Source organism: Schistocerca nitens, chromosome 1 (assembly GCF_023898315.1).
Source record: "Schistocerca nitens isolate TAMUIC-IGC-003100 chromosome 1, iqSchNite1.1, whole genome shotgun sequence".
Taxonomy (NCBI): Eukaryota; Metazoa; Arthropoda; class Insecta; order Orthoptera; family Acrididae; genus Schistocerca; species Schistocerca nitens.
This window is the reverse complement of record NC_064614.1, coordinates 746,507,204-746,527,061: the sequence shown is the minus strand read 5'-3', so window position 1 is coordinate 746,527,061 and position 19,858 is coordinate 746,507,204. Positions and strand designations below refer to the sequence as shown.

At 39.2% G+C, this 19,858-nt stretch overlaps 1 protein-coding gene across 2 annotated transcripts in view; it reads left to right on the top strand.

Moving 5' to 3' along the window:
- LOC126260448 (caspase-8) overlaps nt 1-17,929 on the top strand; it is a 155,892-nt gene extending 137,963 nt beyond the window's left edge. For both annotated transcript variants that reach the window (XM_049957780.1, XM_049957787.1), the window contains exons 9-11: nt 6,226-6,366; nt 8,104-8,222; nt 17,263-17,929. In XM_049957780.1, the coding sequence (XP_049813737.1) occupies nt 6,226-6,366; nt 8,104-8,222; nt 17,263-17,574 (572 nt within the window). In that variant the 3' untranslated portion in view covers nt 17,575-17,929. The remainder of the gene's footprint in view (nt 1-6,225; nt 6,367-8,103; nt 8,223-17,262) is intronic.
- The last annotated feature ends 1,929 nt before the right edge of the window (nt 17,930-19,858 follow it).

The following is a 19,858-nucleotide window of genomic DNA, read 5'->3' as shown; positions in this document are numbered from 1 at the left end:
TGCCAATAGTCTTTTACCCTCCTTTGTCATTAAAAAAAAAAAAATTCCTGTCGTGTTTCTGACATATCCAGAGTGGATATGTCCATCCTCGGTGCTTTGAACCTTGAAATGCCCATAGTCCGCTCGCCCATCCATCTGTCCGTCCATCCACCTGCCCACCCATCCATCTGTCTATTGAGAGATACACTGTTAGGATTGTAACAGAATGGTATAGGTAATGTGAAAGTGTAGCAGCTCAAGAATTCTCATGGTGCTTAAATGGAAATCTTTAGAAGAAAGATAACATAAATTTTGCAAAACCCTGTTCAGTATTTTTAGAAAAAGTGTGTTCGAAGAACACTGTGACATTGCTAGGAGCCTGAAAAATTCCCATTTTATGGTGAATGTGTATACAGATGCAAATTCTGCATCAAAATGGGAAAGCGTGAAATTAGTCAATAGATGATGTTTTACAGTGAATTGTCTAGATGAATTATTTTATCAGAGATGATTTGAAATAGCTTTATTTTGTGCAGATAAATATTGAAAATGTAACCAATTTTTGGTTGCTGGTGTTGCATATGTGGTGAAGCCAGATTTGGAAAGATAATGTGTGTCATATTGCGTTTGCAAAATAAAAAGTGCACGAATGCAACAACATATCAGTGGACTCGATGCTATGTTACCACACTAATTACCGGTTGTTGAATGGTCTGGGTTAAGATACAAGCTGCATTATGCAAATTGCTACCGAGCTGTGAGACCTATTCTCTTAAAATAAACACACATGTATGTCTATTAGCTAGAGTTCAAAAGTTGGTCTCATACGAACCCTTGTAAGGTAGCCCTTCTAATACCGTGGGGTCTATAATGACCCCAGGCCGTAATTTTCTGTAAAATGTACCTTATTTCCTATTCCTAAAAATTATGAAAAATTCGGACTTTTCCTGAATTAAGTAATGGGTTCGTAATATATTAATATAACTTTTTGAAAATATTTAGTTTTGCAGAAAATCAAGAGAGAACCACTGAATACCATTGGGGTTAAATGCTACCCCGTTTCTCTCTTGCGGTATTATTACCCAATAATGCTGCACTGAATCCGTAACTGTTGCTGTATTTCCTTTCTTTTATTCTTGTAAATATTGTTGTAACATGTGATTGTTGCCAATACTTTACAAGTCGACAGTCATTTGTTCCATACAAATTGGAGACTACTATTGTGTGTGTTGCATTTAGAGGAAAATGTCTTGTCACCTTTCCCAAGACGAAGTGCTTGAAGTATTACTGCAGGACAATCCTCTATCTGGAGAATCAAATAGTGTTATCAGCGATATAGTTTCTGATGTCTCATGCAGCGATGGAGAAATTGACGTCTTAGAATATTCCTCAATCAGACGGAAGTTCAGAAGAAGATTTGGACAGTGCAGATGTCCAGCCTGAACAGGAAGTAACACATATTTCTGACTGTTATATGGAAATACACATTTTAAATTTGTAAACCAGAAAAATATGGGTTAAAGTTATGGGCTGTATGTGATAGTGCAACGTCTTACGTTCTCAATCTCCAAGTTTACACTGGTCGACGAGCAAATGAATCTCGTGAAGTTGGTCAAGGCAAGAGTGTTGCTTTAGATATGATGAAAGGCTTAGAAAACAGTGGCAGAAATGTAAAAAATATGCATTTTAATTTAATGTAATGGCACTGACATCATGTTTTAGATAGTGGAAAAAATAAGGAATGTGATTTTATTCTACCATTATTAAAACTATCCTTAGTAAAAAAATGAATTCCGTTGGGGTCATTAAAGACCCCAATGGTACTCAGTGTAACAAAAAATACTCGGTATTAGAAGGGTTAAGATAGAAAATGTTCTGAACTGTGTTTGCATCAAATACTAGTAGAGGCTGAGCCTGAACTACCTTGTTTATGACACTGCCGACATCAGTAAGCATTTGTGTTGGTAGCCCTTGCTGAATGATTTGTGTCAGTGTTTCTTCGTGTTTCCTTTCTGTATTTTGAAATGAGTGAAGAGACTTGTCCTGGTCCGTCACAGAGTTCGCTTACAGATCTTACAACACTAGAAGGGATCATTGATCCCCATGACCATACGTCCATTCTGCTTGTGCAGAACACAGTGTTGCCCAGCAAGAGGGAGGCGGGGTTTGGTACCCCCTCTCACCTTCCTCCCCCCTCCCCCCCCAACTCCCTTCCTCCCCCACTCCCTTCCTCTGTAGCAATGTTAGTTTTAGTTTGTTCAGACTGCCAGTTTATTGTTTCCGCACTCTGTTCTGTAGTGACCAGAAGGCTTCTACATGTTTCGACTGCACTGAGGGGGTTGGTGGGGGAGGTACTCATCACAATGACCATGACATTGGATAAACCACACGATATCCATGTTGTGCTAAATAGTGAGCACCTAAGGGAGATCAGAATTGGCTTGCTGGGTGTGGGCTTGGCAAACCCTGGTTTTCTGAACAGGTGACAGATAGGTGGCACCAGTCCTCTGTAACCATAAGCTCTGGACATGTTTAAACAACCACTGTGTGGCATGTCTGTGGAAGGTTCAGTGTCACAGGGGCCAGGGATCTTGGTTAGCTGCCTGGATCACAAGGATTGTCGAAATCTCTCTAAAATAAATTCTTGGTTTCAAAGTGTTGTTGTGTGCTGATGAGATGCATGGCTGTTGAGGTGGAACAGTTGTTAGCAAGCAACCTGTAGGGAACCTGCTGCACCTCAGTTGTATAAGGCCTATCCAGGCTAGTGTATCTCTGTGTGTGGACCCTCATTCCCCTATCTGCTCGCGGGACTGAGATGGAACCCTCGACCTTAAACTCCAAAACTTTCATTATAATGGATGCATCAACACCTAATCTAACAAGAGGGGTCATGTAAGCAGTCCTCCTGATTTACGAATTTTTCGGAGTTCATGTATTTGTAGTAACAGAATGCGAGCTGCTAATCAGAAGGTTTTTGATGTTTAAGAGGAAAGAGGGCAGCTTCGAGAAAGTTTCACCTTTTTATATCCAAAAATGAATAAGGAAATTGCTGGCACATCAAAACCTGACAAGAGATTTTGTAATGGAACACTGTTGGTTGAAACTTCTAGTTCCCAACAAATGACAAACCTCTAGAAATTTAAATGCCTTGGTGAATACAGCACTGGAATGGAGTTATACACCAGCTTGAACTACAGCAAAGGCTTTGTGTTGTGAGATCTTGTCAATATTCTGAAAGAAGAATTGAAAGATGATTGGGCTTGAGAAAGTATCCTTGATGCGGAAAATGTCATGAAAAGGATGGATGGAGATCTGGTAAAATCTGGTTCCTTTATCTTTACCTTAAATAGCATGAAACTCCCAGAGCATATCAAGGCGTTTTCCTTTGCTCAGACGTGTGGCCTTCTGTTCCCAACTCAGTGCACTGTTTTAAATTCCATTGCTTTTGGCATACCACTTTAGGATGTAAGGTCTAAACCACTTGTGGAAAATAATGGTAAGGCTGCATATGAAGGTGTCGGTTTTTTATCTCCTCCGAAGTGTGTAAACTGCTCTGTGGATCACCCTGTCTAGAGTAGGGGCTGTAGTGTCTTCCTCAAAGAAAGGGAGTATGGGAGATTGAAGCAACAAAGTGTACCCTGTATGGTGAAGTGAAAAAGATCTGCAAGGCCATGCAGCCTTGCTCTTAAAAAAGCCTAATCCGACAGCTGATGCCATTGCACAAACAGATGTTGCTAGTTTTATTGATTAGCGACTCCATGTTGTCTTGTGCACTACGACCAGATAACAGGTATACTTGAAAAAAGAGACAGCATTGGTCGTATATTTTTTACTATTGCAAAATTGATTTTCTGTCACTGAGTGACCATCTTCAGTGCTATATTGTATAACTTAAATTGGGATGCACTGCTGTCACTAAGCTTACGGCAATCACATAGACTGAGGTCGCTGTTTACCTGCCTGGATCACAGCAACCTCAGTCTATGTGATTGCCGTGAGCTTAGTGACAACAGTGCATCCCAATTTAAGTTATACAATATAGCACTGAAGATGGTCACTCAGTGACAGAAAATAGATTTTGCAATAGTAAAAAATATACGACCAATGCTGTCTCTTTTTTCAAGTATAGATGTTGCTAGTGTCGGCAAAAGTAAACATTCCACTCGAAAGTTCCCCAAACTTTTTTTTTAAAGCCTGTTTCAGAGCACTAAGACTTAATCTCCAGGCCCAAAGTGTTATTCTTTAAATTTGTATGTCTAATCATTAAAAATAAATAAATAAAGAAAACTTCAGAAATGTAAATTTTACCAAAAAAATTAATGCCATATTTTTATGTCCCTGACCATTGCATGTCTTGTGTAGGGATCATGAGAGTAATATAAGATAAATTAATGCATTTACAGAGGCATATAGTGTCACTTTTCCCTCACTCAATACACAAATGGAATAAGACAACAAATTTGAATAAACGCTTCACAGATTTCTTGCCACATAAAAGGCCGTGTTGTACTTTTAGTTGACCAGAATTGTCGATAATACTGGTACGAAGCACTGCCCACCATACGTTGGCCAATGCTTGCATAATAAATGAGGAGATGTGGATCTCAGTGCTCTTAATGACATCAAGCCAAGAAAATAAGATTGGGAAAGGAGTGGTTGTAGGATTAGGAATGGCACTGTTGGCTTTGTTCCCCTAATCATTGTTGGTCATTTATAGCTGTGAGATATGATAGCCTATATTGCAGAAGGATGCTCTCAAAGGAAGCATTACGGTATGTTTGTAATCAGGAAAGATGGGCTTGTAAGAGACTTTATGGGAAGTGTGCACTGAAAAAGTTGTAGATTTTGCTCATGTTTCACACAATTGTGATGCATAATTAAATGTAACAAATGCTGCTCTATTAGGATGCATTTCTCAGGGGTTTTCATCTAGACATTCAGGTTCAGTTTTACAAGCTTGTCGAATAGCAGAAGAAAGTGGCAGTTGTCGAGCAGTAGTGTTAGCATATCTGTTTGTGGTTGCACACTTAGAAGTCTATTTGCATTGCTGTAAGGGTCTTGCATTGTTTCCTAATCTTCAACCAAAGACTTGAATCTCTCTAATGGATCAAGTTTCTTTGGAAACCAACACTAATAATGCAATCATAATGATACATTTATGGAGAGCTATAACAAGAAATGATGATGAAGTGAATATTTTGAATTCTTCATTATAGGTAGACTGACAGCACGTGTGGTGGTATCCATCATAAAAGTGTGAAAAAATGTGGTACAAACTTCCACCAAGCACACTTGGTGAATGCCACTTTCTCACAAGCATGATTAATTTGTGATAATGATAGTGCAAAACACACCTCACTAACATTTAAAAAGAATGCCCATTCAGGAGCATTTTGGACACAAACCATGAATGTTCCAATTTAGGTATGGATACCTTAGCTGTCATAGATCTGGTACCAGAGACAGCAAAGTAATTCAATCTTCACAGGATATTATTTCTCTCTGGTTCCTGTAGAGTGTAGAAGCATTCTCTTTTGCTTCAGGAAGTTTGTGACCCATTGAGATTTCTCAAGAACAGTTGAGAGAAGCTCTAGAGTACCTCACTATCTTTTCTTCCCCTTTCTTTCTTCATCCATCATACCTGCTTGCAAGCACTGATTTTATACAAAGATTCAAAACTTTTGAAATTATGATTAGGTTCCCACTCATGACTCACATGCTTTGTATTGTCATATGTAGATATAGCACAGGCGTTGAAAACCTTTTTTAGCTACTGTCCACTTTTGTATCTTTGTAAGTAGTAAAATTTTCCAACAGCCCAATGGTTATGCAGTAATGGTGATTTATTAAATAGGGAAGTAAATTAATTCTAAAAATTGGAAAGTAGAGTTACAGCAAGTTGATGATGACAATGATGATGATGATGATGATGATGATGATGATGATGATTGCTTACCAAATATGTTATGCCAAAATTGTATAAAAAGCAAATGAAAATATATTGAAAAACACTACCTACCACCCACCATGAAATGCCCACTAGTGGGCAGTAGGGACCAGTTGACTATCACGTATACTGCATATCAGGTTCTATGCACAGTCCACTCCCCTCTCCGTTCTCCCTCTTGATGGTTACATAAGTAGTGCTAGAAAAATGCAGTGACATTAGATTGTAGTACTCAGCATTCTTGTGTATTTCATTCCATTGACAAAATGAAATTTATTCTCTCTCATTTTTCATTTCAGATGTTGTTTATGGTAGCAATAGCTTACCAGTATATGTTGATAAAATAGAAAGTATGCTGCATGGCTCACAGTGTAAGCCATTGTTTAGAAAACCCAAGATTTTAATCATCCAAGCCTGCCAGGGTACCACTCGCCAACAAGGTGAGTGAGAAATTTTAAGTCAGTCTTGGTATTTTGGAAATTTGTGGTAAGGACTGGAACCAAACTGCTGAGGTCATCAGTCCCTAGGCTTTCGCACTACTTAAACTAACTTAACGCTAATAATAACAACAACAACACACACACACACACACACACACACACACACACACACACACACACACACACACATATGCTTGAGGGGAGCTGCGCGAACTGTGACAAGATGCCTTGGACCGCACAACTACCCCGCGTGGCAATCTTGGTATAATAAATATCATGCACGAACAGAATGTGTGTGTGTGTGTGTGTGTGTGTGTGTGTGTGTGACGTATATTGCATTCTTTTCTAATTCCTGGTGCATTTTCTGGGCAAGTTAACAAAAATTAGTTACATTAACCTGAGAATGATCTAATTGTTAATTAGAAAGAGTCCATGTTTCAAAGTATGAACGTATTGCAAAAATACATATCCCCACAGTCGTTTAATGAACAAAGTAAGAGCATATGGACTATCAGACCAATTGTGTGATTGGATTGAAGAGTTCCTAGATAACAGAACGCAGCACGTCATTCTCAATGGAGAGACTTTTTCCGAAGTAAGAGTGATTTCAGGTGTGCTGGAGGGGAGTGTCGTAGGACCATTGCTATTCACAATATATATAAATGACCGTGTGGATAACATTGGAAGTTCACTGAAGTTTTTTGCAGATGATGCTGTAGTATATAGAGAAGTTGTAACAATGGAAAGTTGTACTGAAATGCAGGAGGATTTGCAACGAATTGATGCATGGTGCAGGGAATGGCAATTGAATCTCAATGTAGACAAGTGTAATGTGCTGCGAATACACAGAAAGAAAGATCATTTATCATTTAGCTACAATACAGCAGGTCAGCAACTGGAAGCAGTTAATTCCATAAATTATCTGGGAGTAGGCATTAGGAGTGATTTAAAATGGAATGAATATATAAAATTAATCGTCAGTAAAGCAGATGCCAGACTGAGATTCATTGGGAGAATCCTAAGGAAATGCAGTCCGAAAACAAAGTAAGTAGGTTACAGCACACTAGTTTGTCCACTGCTTGAATACTGCTCACTGGTGTGGGATCCATACCAGATAGGGTTGATAGAAGAGATAGAGAAATTCCAACGGAGAGCAGTGCACTTGGTTACAGTATCATTTAGTAATCGCGAAAGCGTTACGGAGATGATAGATAAACTCCAGTGGAAGACTCTGCAGGAGAGACGCTCAGTAGCTCGGTTCGGGCTTTTGTTGAAGTTTCGAGAACATACCTTCACCGAGGAGTCAAGCAGTATATTGCTCCCTCCTACGTATATCTCGCGAAGAGACCATGAGGATAAAATCAGAGAGACTAGAGCCCACACAGAGGCATACCGACAATCCTTCTTTCCACGAACAATACGAGACTGGAATAGAAGGGAGACCCGATAGGGGTACTCAGGGTACCCTCCGCCACACATCATCAGGTGGCTTGCAGAGTATAGATGTAGATGTAGATACATAAATTGCTTGAAGCTATAAGTGGTATCAAATGTGGTTACCACTGAAAAGGGGGTTAGTGATGTGTGGTATAGGCTTGACAATATTCTGTGATTACTTTGGTCTGTCTTGTGAATGAATAAATTATAACAGTAGTTTGTAACTATGCACATTCTGTTGGACTTAATGAGAAAACTCAGCATCGGATATTTATTGTTACCTCTTTTTGTATTCTGTAGCTGTTCTCTATGAAGACATTGTCACAGATGGACCTGCATTTGTAAGGACTGCACCAGAAGTTGGTGATATGGTAACATTTTGGTCAACTGTTCCAGGATACGCTGCTTTCCGGGATAAGGTATCAGAACTGTTTATCACTATTATTATTATTTCTATCTTTTCTCAGACGTTATGTCTGGTCAAAAATGGAAAGTGACGCGGACCTTGATCAAGGGTGACTTCCTTTTAACTGTACGGTATATGTTATATTGCATTTAGGAACTTTCGGGTAATTGAACATGTATCAATAATTACGGATTTCTGTAGTTGTATATATAAGTTTGGATGTAGCTTTATTGCATTGATGTACTGGTGGATATTGTGTGGTATGACTCCTATAGTTGATAGTATAATTGGTATAATGTCAACTTTATCCTGATGCCACATGTCCTTGACTTCCTCAGCCAGTTGGATGTATTTTTCAATTTTTTCTTCTGTTTTCTTTTGTATATGTGTTGTATTGGGTATGGATATTTCGATTAGTTGTGTTAATTTCTTCTTTTTATTGGTGAGTATGATGTCAGGTTTATGTGGTGGTGTTTTATCTGTTATAATGGTTCTGTTCCAGTATAATTTGTATTCATCATTCTCCAGTACATTTTGTGGTGCATACTTGTATGTGGGAACGTGTTGTTTTATTAGTTTATGTTGTAAGGCAAGCTGTTGATGTATTATTTTTGCTACATTGTCATGTCTTCTGGGGTATTCTGTATTTGCTAGCATTGTACATCTGCTTGTGATGTGATCTACTGTTTCTATTTGTTGTTTGCAAAGTCTGCATTTATCTGTTGTGGTATTGGGATCTTTAATAATATGCTTGCTGTAATATCTGGTGTTTATTGTTTGATCCTGTATTGCAATCATGAATCCTTCCGTCTCACTGTATATATTGCCTTTTCTTAGCCATGTGTTGGATGCATCTTGATCGATGTGTGGCTGTGTTAGATGATATGGGTGCTTGCCATGTAGTGTTTTCTTTTTCCAATTTACTTTATTCGTATCTGTTGATGACATGTGATCTAAAGGGTTGTAGAAGTGGTTATGAAATTGCAGTGGTGTAGCCGATGTATTTATATGAGTGATTGCTTTGTGTATTTTGCTAGTTTCTGCTCGTTCTAGAAAGAATTTTCTTAAATTGTATACCTGTCCATAATGTAGGTTTTTTTATGTCGATAAATCCCCTTCCTCCTTCCTTTCTGCTTAATGTGAATCTTTCAGTTGCTGAATGTATGTGATGTATTCTATATTTGTGGCATTGTGGTCGTGTAAGTGTATTGAGTGCTTCTAGGTCTGTGTTACTCCATTTCACTACTCCAAATGAGTAGGTCAATATTGGTATAGCATAAGTATTTATAGCTTTTGTCTTGTTTCTTGCTGTCAATTCTGTTTTCAGTATTTTTGTTAGTCTTTGTCTATATTGTTCTTTTCTGTGGTTATCAAATATGTAATCTTCCTGTTTAGTGTGTTTTCCCTTGACTATGCTATTTTTCTTACATTTGTCTGTTCCAAAAGCCATATTTATATCATTGCTGAATACTTCTGTTATCTTTAGTAATTGGTTGAGTTGTTGATTTGTTGCTGCCAGTAGTTTTAGATCATCCATGTATAGCAAATGTGTGATTTTGTGTGGGTATGTTCCAGTAATATTGTATCCATAATTTGTATTATGTAGCATGTTGGATAGTGGGTTCAGAGCAAGGCAGAACCAGAAGGGACTTAATGAATCTCCTTGGTATATTCCACGCTTAATCTGTATTGGCTGTGATGTGATATTATTTGAATTTGTTTGGATATTAAGTGTGGTTTTCCAATTTTTCATTACTATGTTTAGGAACTGTATCAATTTAGGATCTATTTTGTATATTTCCAATATTTGTAGTAACCATGGGTGGGGTACACTATCAAAAGCTTTTTGGTAATCAATGTATGCATAGTGTAGTGACTTTTGTTTAGTTTTAGCTTGGTATGTTACCTCTGCATCTATTATCAGTTGCTCTTTACATCCTCGTGCTCCTTTGCAACAGCCTTTTTGTTCTTCATTTATAATTTTGTTCTGTGTTGTATGTGTCAATAATTTCTGTGTAATGACTGAAGTTAATATTTTGTATATTGTTGGTAGGCATGTTATGGGGCGATACTTAGCTGGGTTTGCTGTGTCCGCTTGATCTTTAGGTTTCAGATAAGTTATTCCATGTGTAAGTGTATCAGGGAATGTGTATGGGTCTGCAATGTAACTGTTAAATAATTTAGTTAGATGTGAATGTGTTGAGGTGAACTTCTTTAGCCAGAAATTTGCTATTTTATCTTTTCCTGGGGCTTTCCAATTGTGAGTAGAATTAATTGCTTGGGTGACTTCATGTTGCAAAATTATCACTTCAGTTATTTGTGGTATCAACTTCTATGTGTCTGTTTCTGCTTGTATCCACCGTGCATGCGTGTTATGTTGTACCGGGTTTGACCATATGTTGCTCCTGAAGTGTTCCATGTCTGTTATGTTTGGTGGATTGTCTATTTTAATGTGTGTGTTATCTATTGTCTGGTAAAATTTCTTTTGGTTTGTGTTGAATGTTTGGTTTTGTTTCCTTCTATTTTCACTTTTTTTGTATCTTCTAAGTCGTTTGGCCAATGCTTGTAATTTCTGCTTCTTTTCATCTAATTGCTCTATCGCTTCTTGTTGTGAGATTTTACCTAACCTTTTTCATTTTTTTTCCGAGATTTCATTTCTTATAAATTGTGTTAGCTGTCCGATGTCTCTTCTCAGTTTGTCTATTCTGATCTGTAGTCTGTGTTGCCATGCTGGTTTTGTGGGTTTCTTCTGTGTGTTGGTTGGTTCTGATCTCTGCCTCGTGTGTATATTTAGTGTAGTGAGTGCTCCTATATAAACCAGTAGTTGTAACTCTTCCATAGTTGTGTTTTCATTTATTTTGTTGTGTATGATTGTGTTGATAGTTTTTGTTGTTGTTTAGACTTGTGGGTTATTTGGCGGTCTATGCAAGAATGGTCTAATGTCTGTATTTGTGTATTTGTATTCTATATATGTCAGCTGAAATTTTTCTTCTATATCTAACATGTGTGTCACTTCGTGTTCTATTTGTGCTTGTTCTGGTGGCTGTCTTAAGATTTCGTTTTCCTCTGATTGTTTAATTGATGCGTGTTGTTCTTTGTTTGTTTGCTCTGGGATGTTTGAGTCCATTACTGTATTTTCTTCTTCTTCTGATTGCACATTATTTTGTTCCAGTATTTGTTGTACTTCTTGTTTGATGTTTTCTAATTCTGACTGGGGTATCCTGTTATTTTTGATTATTACACGGATCTGATCAGCTAGTCATTGTTCTGTTAAAAATTTTAATTCTGGGTATCTGGTTATAAATGTTGTGTATACTTGTGACCTGTATCCAGTTGTGTTGGTTCCTAGGTTTGTAGCTTGGTAATAACAGAACATGAGGTGTCGATTAACTTCATCTGACCATCTCATCCTCTGCCTTTGTTTTCCTTCTAGGGTGGTTGCAGGAAGCATATCCTGCAAAACACCTCTATTTGGATTTAAATCATTTTCCAGTTGGCTAGCAGTGTCGTTACCATTGTGGGCGGGCATAGGGTTCAAGCGTCATCCCCGACCATGACGGCGCTTGTCCGAGGCTTCTTTAGTTCTGTCCTGAACCAACTAATCACAATAAAAGGGGGGTTTGTTCTTTTCGTCGCCTTTTATGACTGGCAGAACATACCGGAGGCCTATTCTTTTCCCGGGCCTATTATTATTGTTATTATTATTATTATTATTATTATCATCATTATCTGAAAAGCGACCTCCATTACTCTATAAATAAAGTACTGGAACAATAGAAGCAAACCTGTTAGAGGAATATTAAAATAATACCTTTGTATTATTTCTCTACATCCTTATTATTCACCTTCAAGCATGTATTGTAACTCTTAACAAGTTGACAAATTCATCTTGCACACAGTTCTGACCCCAGAGGCTGCAGCCAATTTAAAACAGCATTTTGAAGTTTTCCATCAAACTCAATATTGGAATTCAGACCACTTTTTCATGTGGATGATGAAATGGAAGTCACTGGGGGCCGAGTCTGGGTTGCAATGTGGATTTTCAAAAATGTTCATTTTAATGGACGCAACAAGTTTCGTTTGCTATGCAGTGTGGCTAAGCAGTATTGAACAAAAATGTGACACTAGTAGTGAAGCGTCCATGTCTCACTAATTTTAAAGGATGCTTCTGTCACCATAATGTCTTATCTGAATTGATTGTCCTTCAACATTCTGTGAAATCCACAAAAAAAATTCCTCTGGAAAACTTTCAACCAAAGTGAAGACACATAGGGACACTCAGCGACCATACTCTAATTTAGAGCAGGGAAACTGTGTGAATTATAAAAGACGGTGAAGAATCAAAATGTCCTGATACTGAAAATCGGAGACCTGAATAACAGATGACAACACTGTAGGCTTCGGTAACTACAGTCTGCTCAAGAACGAAGCAGACAAGAAAACAGGTGAAGGAGCTGCATTCCTGGGAATGACCTTTTCGATCAACAAGGGGATCCTCTAGTTGGTAATAGAAGTGAAACCAATAGACAGACTGATGACAATGAGGCTTAAATTTGCTAATAAGTCTTAAATGATAACTGATGCACTTGCACCAGGTAACAAAGATAACAAGAGGGACAAAGTAGTAGTCAGTAAGTGCTGGGACAAACTAGAGAAAACCATGAAAAACATTTCTAAAGATATTAAAATTGTGTTAGGTTGTAACTGAGAATTGTCAGAAATATGACCGTACTCGGCCTGTGGCTACGACATTCTAACTTTTCCTCTGTTACCCCTACTCCCTCCTCATCCCAGTCTTGCCCCCCTCTCATTTTGCTCTTGCCTGTTCCCCTCTCCTTCCCCTCTGGTTGCTGCTTCCCCTTCCTGACCAGGGAAGTGTCCCCCTTCTTTAGCAGAGAAGAGATTCAGAGGAATAGTAGGTCAATAACCAGGATACAGATTCACTAATGAGAATGGTCAGACAGGTTGTGCTATGTTACTTGTACAGTATCAGGATAATGCCAACTCCCTTCAAGAAAGAGATTTAGAAAACCAAGATGTGGAGATCACTGCTCAAATCCTGAGGAGAATCCAAATTTGAGCGTGTACTAATTATACACAAGAACCACAGAGAACTCGGGGATGTAGAGGTCAGAAGAGTGGCAGACATAGGCTCAGATCATTATCTCACCAGAATCAGTACCAGGACCTCCCCCCTCACGAGACACTCTACGCCCTCTTATGATTTCATGTGTGGTGCACATGGTCCACAAAGCTATTGCAGCCCTTTCTTCTATCCCAGGCTGCACCCTCTTCCCTGCGGCTGCTTGCTTACGTCAACCCGGCTATCCTCCTGTATTCTGCTATTCATTAAGAAGATTGTGTGCAACCCCCCCCCCCCCCCCTCTTTCCTAATTTCTTTTTTTCTTCCCATTTGGGTTTCAATCTATTCATCCAAATTTCATCTCCATAGTGTGAGCCAGTTGAGGAAGAACACCTTATTTAGTCTTCTGCATGTGGCCTTACTACCTATTCCATCTTTCCCTAGACATCATTGTCTTTTAACACTATATGGCCAGCACGGTAGCCAGTCTGTGTGAAGGATTGTTACGTACTCTTATCGGTTGAGCACCTTTACAGCTTGATACCTGAGCTGCTTCCTCCCCATGTATGCCTAGGAGTGGTGACCTGTCATTCTGGAGCATTGGAACTCCCAGCGATGGCCTCCGATGCAGGCACATTCGTTGTCAATCAGAACTTCCTCTGCTGTCCAGTCTGTGGATCTGTATGCCTGTGACCATCTTGATAACATTGTGGTGTATGTTACTCCTCACCAGTCTTTGAATATGGTTCAGCAAGTCATTTTTAATAGGGAATTAATCCTTCAAACTGCTGAGGAACTCCGAGCCAGTCTGAAATGGTGGGGCATTCATTTTGTTCATTGTGTTCAGAAAGGCTGTAAGGACAATCATGTAGATACTGGTGCCTTTATTCTCTCATTTGAAGGGGTTGTTCTGGAGTAGGTCAAGATTTTCATTTATTGGTGTGCTGTGAAGCCTTACGTCGTGTCACCTAAGAGATGCTTTTGGTGTTCAAGTTTTGTGCGTGTCTTCCTGCTGTACTGTGGACCATTTGTGTGTTGAATGTGGACACACACTACATGGGGAGAGTTCCTGTGTTTCACTGCTCTTGGGCATTTATTGTTGCAACCATCACTCTCCATGATCACCAGATTGTCAAGTGAATGAGAAGGAAAAGAAGAGGCAGGAGGATCAGTCCCTTGATTATTTATGCTACACTGAGGCTTGTCAGAAATATGACCGTACTCACCCTGTGGCTATGACATCTAACTTTGCCTCTGTTACCCCTCCTCCCTCCTCATCCCAGTCTTGCCCCTCCCCCCTCTCCTTCTGCACTCGCCTTTTCCCCCTTTCCTTTTGCACTCGCCTTTTCCCCTCTCCTGTTGTTCCCACTCCCTCCCCTCTGGGGAGGCATCTCCCAATGATGGATCCCCCTCTCGGGATAACTCCTCTCCCTTCGTTGTCCAGACCGGAGGCCTGCTGCACACGTTGGCCATGGGACTCAAAATCTGTGCATGCCAAGGTCACCTGATCTCTGTCCGGGCCCTGCATTACTTGACATACAAAAGAAAAGAAGAAGAAATGTAAGTTCTGGGACAAGGCCCCTCCAGTGCCTCCAGAATGTTGCAACCTGAATCTGATCTATTGTTTATGGATGTGACCCCACCCTTGTTGGTGATGGTTGGTGACCCAGCAGAGTGTCTGTCCTCGCACCGTTTGCCTCCCATTTGGATCCCCGTGCCATCTTTATTCAGTGTAACTGTAACAGATACTACAGTCACCTTCCAGAGTAGCAATTCTTTGTTTCCTTTTACTCTGTAGCTTGTGTCATTCTACATACAGGAATCTCATTGTATTGATGTTTACTCACTGATCCTTTTGGGTTCCGTGCTTTCTGTCTGAATTGGGTGTACTGTTTGATGGCTTCCAGTGGTGCTTGCATATTGGTCCTTCTGGATGTTGTTAGTACACACATCACCCTTTGTCCCAAAGAGGGAACAGTTGCTGTCCTCATCCACTTGGACTCTGCAGTTACTGTTTCCAGTCTCTATCTTCCTCATAACAGGCCACCTACGTCTGCTGCCTTAACTGCCCTCCTTCAGCAACTCTCCCCCCCCCCCCCCTCCCTCCCCCTTGGAGATTTTAATGCCCATCACTTCCTTGTGAGGAAATGCTTTTTTGTCTAGTCAGGTTCTCCTTACACACCAGTTTTTTGCGAACCATTATGATCGTTTGCCTGCCCATTTTAGTGCCACTTCCCCGTTTCAGAGACCCCTCAGCTGATGGATTTACAGCTTCTCATCAAATTCCTTGTTGCCCAGATGTGCAGATCCAACCACAAAATCTTGTGTTTCAGAAAAGAACTGCAACATACTGGTGCAGTATTTATATGAATTACTGAATTGTTCTCAACCAGCAGATAGATCCCAAGGAGTCAAGAGATCAAGAGAAATAAATCAAAAGCACCAATGAGTTGATAAAGAGACAAATCATGAAACTGAAAAATGGTAGAATGGTAGGAGAAGGTGGCATTGTTGCTGAATGCCTAAAGGAAGCTGGCTCTAATACCATCAGAGGCATAACTAATATCGTAAGACATGGTAATACCTGCAGACAGGATGTACGCAGTTATACATCTTCTACATAAGAAAGAGGGTAGGACTGATGTTACCAATTTCAGAGGGCTATCTTTACTGCCTGTCAAATAGGACACATTTCAACTGGAAAACAAGAAAGGAGAATACTAAGCACACTTCAGACGAGGAAGATCCTGTTCAAAGTATAAAGACTAGAGCAGAGAGATCACATGCATATTTTCACATTTCAAGAATGTACACTGATCCAAGAACTGCAAGAGAGCTGTATCGATGAGAAGACAGTGAAAATTATCAGTCAGTCACTAACAAACACCAAATTCAAAATGGAATTCATGGAATAATTATCAAAGTCCTTAAAGTTTAGAACAGTAGTGAGACAGGGCAATAGTATTTTACTGCTCTTGTTCAACTTACTATTATATAAAATTGTCAGGGAACTGGAAAAAGAATTGAAGACACGGGGTCTTTATTAAACCAGTGAGGCTGAGGTGGAGAACTGAAGGACTAGATATTAATTGCCAGGCTGATGAATTTGCCGTACTCACAGATAATACAGAAACTACAGTAAAGCAAATAGAGGTTCTGAAAGCGAAAGTCGCAAAGGTAGGTCTACAAATCTCCATAAGAGAATACATATGAAACCAAAAATACACATGAAAAATGGTTATGGAAAAATGTTGTGAGATCAAGAGTTTTTAAGTTCAGTTACTGACCAAATGATATGGACACATGGGATAGAGAAAGTAGTTCATGAACAGAGAAATCGGGAGATTATTAGAGCGTACTAGAAGACTGGAAACATAACGCCTATCACATGTTGTTAAAGTGAGAAATCACAACAGCGCCATCAGGCCAGAACCAAACACCTTGTATGTGGCAGATATGTTGATTGTCGACTGGACACATGCACTAGAAAATATCGAGAAACCTGAGATGAGAATCAGAAAAATCCTTCTGGCAACTCGACCCCCCTCCCTTAATCTGGTGTACAGAGGTTTTTATTAGTTACAGAATTCTCGTACATCGTGGATAACAATCAATTAATATAACAAATTTCCAATGTATTAATTTTTTGTCACCTATAAAAATGTAGTCCATGTGGCATGATAAATCTTGAAACTGACCCAACTCATTTATACAAAACAAAGTGGCAATTTTAGAGGCTCCCCTCCCTCTATCTCCCTGTATAAATTTCTACTGATGCCATGGCTTTAGAAATTTCTATTTTAGTGTCTGTAATTAGATTCTTCTCCTAAGGTTAACAAAATTGTGTACTGTGATGCTTGATATTATGTGTGGATTCTGTTTATTATGTGTTAATCAGAACTTGTCATTGGAAATGTTATCATGCATTATTGTTGTTTCATTTTGTTGTTTATCCATATTATCTTTTCAGGTTCACGGTTCATGGTTCGTCAAATCACTCTGGAACGAAATGATGAGTGAAGGAACCCAAAGGGATCTTGCGAAAATATTCACTCGTGTTATTGGTAGGGTGAGTGACCGCCATGCTAATATGGATGGTGAAAGAAAAGCCATGATGCCAACATTCAATACTACCTTACGTCGCGATTTAATATTTCCTCGTCTACCTAAGTCTTATGCTGAAGCTGCACACAAAGTAGTAGAAAGAATTATGTATTACAAGCTAATTGATGAATTTGCCAACTTTTATTTGGCAAAGAGGCGACAAAAAATGTTTCATTGAAAAAGTACTTCTGACATTGTTAGGACACAGTCGTATCTGGCCAAAAACTGCTAAGAGGTGCTGATACGGTCATTGGGAAACAGTTGTTACCTTAATTTTATGGCTGTGAAGAATTACATTTTGAGATGGAAATTATTTTTTTATCTTTGTACACTTTCTCTTCTGTATTTGAAATAATGTTGTAACCATAAACATTTGTTTGTGAAGGTTCTGTAGTTCTTCTATTTTTGTAATGTATGTAGATGCTTGTCGAAAAAGTTATTTGGAAAGTTCTTGATATGTGCTACAAACATCAGAAATCAGAAGGAACTGCTGTTGAGCAAATGGAGTCATCGTAAAGTACAGTGAATTTAAACTGATTCATAAAAGGTTTTTATCTCCCTCATCTTAAGCTATTGGTAAAAATTACTATTTTTCCCATTTGTGACAGCTAAATTATGTGGTGATTTCATTTTGTTATAAACAAGTAAGTTGCCAGATACCTGTTTTTAGACAAATGTGATTAAAATACAATCCAGCAACATTGCTGTTATTACATACTAACTGAAATGATTAAGAATCCAAATATTGTTTTGAAAGCTCTAGTGACAACATTTACTTACACACACACACACACACACACACACACACACACACACACACACTCACTTTCTGCAGTTACTTCTGGCTTTGATCTTCAAATCAGTGTGACACATGGTAATTACGACTTGATCTGATCATCAAACTTGTCTTGTACCTTCATGGTAGGAGATTTGTTCGTATCCCATTATATAAACAGACTTCTTTTTGATTGGACTGCTCTGTTGATCACCTTGTGGATAAATCAGTTCATTTCCAGATTTCCAGCTTACTGTATGTCTTTGTCAATTCGATTTTGATTCATTGTGTCAGTGATTAATGATTTTATATTTTTATCTTTATTGGAATGTAGTGCTTAAACATTTTCTGTTTTATAGCTATTACAGATTTCTATCCCAAACAGAGATAAGTCTGAATACCAGCTCAATTATGCGGTGATTTCATTTAGTTACAAACAAGTAAGTTGCCAGTGAGAAGCTAAATTTGTAGCTAACCAGAATTTTGAAGCTGGTGGTAGAATATGTAAAATAAATTCCATACCATATTCTACACTTTTTCTCCTGGCAAAAACCTTGATAGTCACAAATATGACTAAGTGGCTAGTAACAACATACTTAAAAACACTTTTGGATCTGTTGAGCATGAATACTAACACTAATTGGTATTTGTGTACATGGGGCTTCTGGGATACTTTGTGCTCACATGGAAAATGGTATTTTGTTAAAGGTAGGTTGTTGTATTCAGAGTGTTAATCTATAATATTCATTGTTTTCAATGAAGAAGCTAAATTTTAGAGGTTTAGCTGATGTATTTTTGAGTGTATCTCTCACTATATATGACGGTAGTGGCCGAAATGTTGGAACATTTTATATTCTGATGTCATTTCTAGGAAACAACATCACATAGAATGCATGCTGTCGCATCCCAAGCACAGGTTTCACTTGAGATTGCGTGACACAGTTCGTAACCACAGATTAGCTGCTTGGCCTTAGTGAGAGGGAGACTTTGACCTAGCTAAGAAGTTACAATCCCTGATGTGAAAGTGGAAGAAGGCTGGGAGATAATTAAAGTATTCTCCAGAATTGTTTTACTATCTGAAGTTTATTCAACATATACTGAATGACTTCCTAACTGCTCTGGGTGAGACGTTTCCAATGAGCAGCCAAGTCTGATGCAGAGGCGGTGTAAGACAACTGCCGTTCTGTCTACTCTTAGATTGCAACCCACACGACTAGCTTAAGTCTCACAGTTGCTGCCTATCTGATCATCATCTCCGAGTGCTAACTCCGCAGCAAGCCCTGACTCTCCCTGCAACACCTCGTGTCAGACCTCTTGTCTCGTCTCCTGATTCCCTTGACCTCTTACTGCCTACTTTCTTCACTCCTAGACTGTCTGCTTTGGAGCGTCTCGCTGCCGAGTTTTGTATCCTTTTCCTCTTCGACCCCACTGTCTATTGCAATGACGTTAATGTCGAGGGCTACTTGCCTCCTTATTGGCTGTGATGGTTGCACTATTCTTCTGTGGTTCTTCAGAGGCTGGGTGGAGGGGTAGAGACGCCTTTTAATATGGTCACACACTGCATCCTAAGCCCTGTATTGGCTTGTCATAACGTAGTGCTGTCTCCACCAGAAGGCCCTCCCTCTTTCTCCCTCTCGTCCCTCTCTCTCTCTCTCTCTCTCTCTCTCTCTCTATCTATCTATCTATC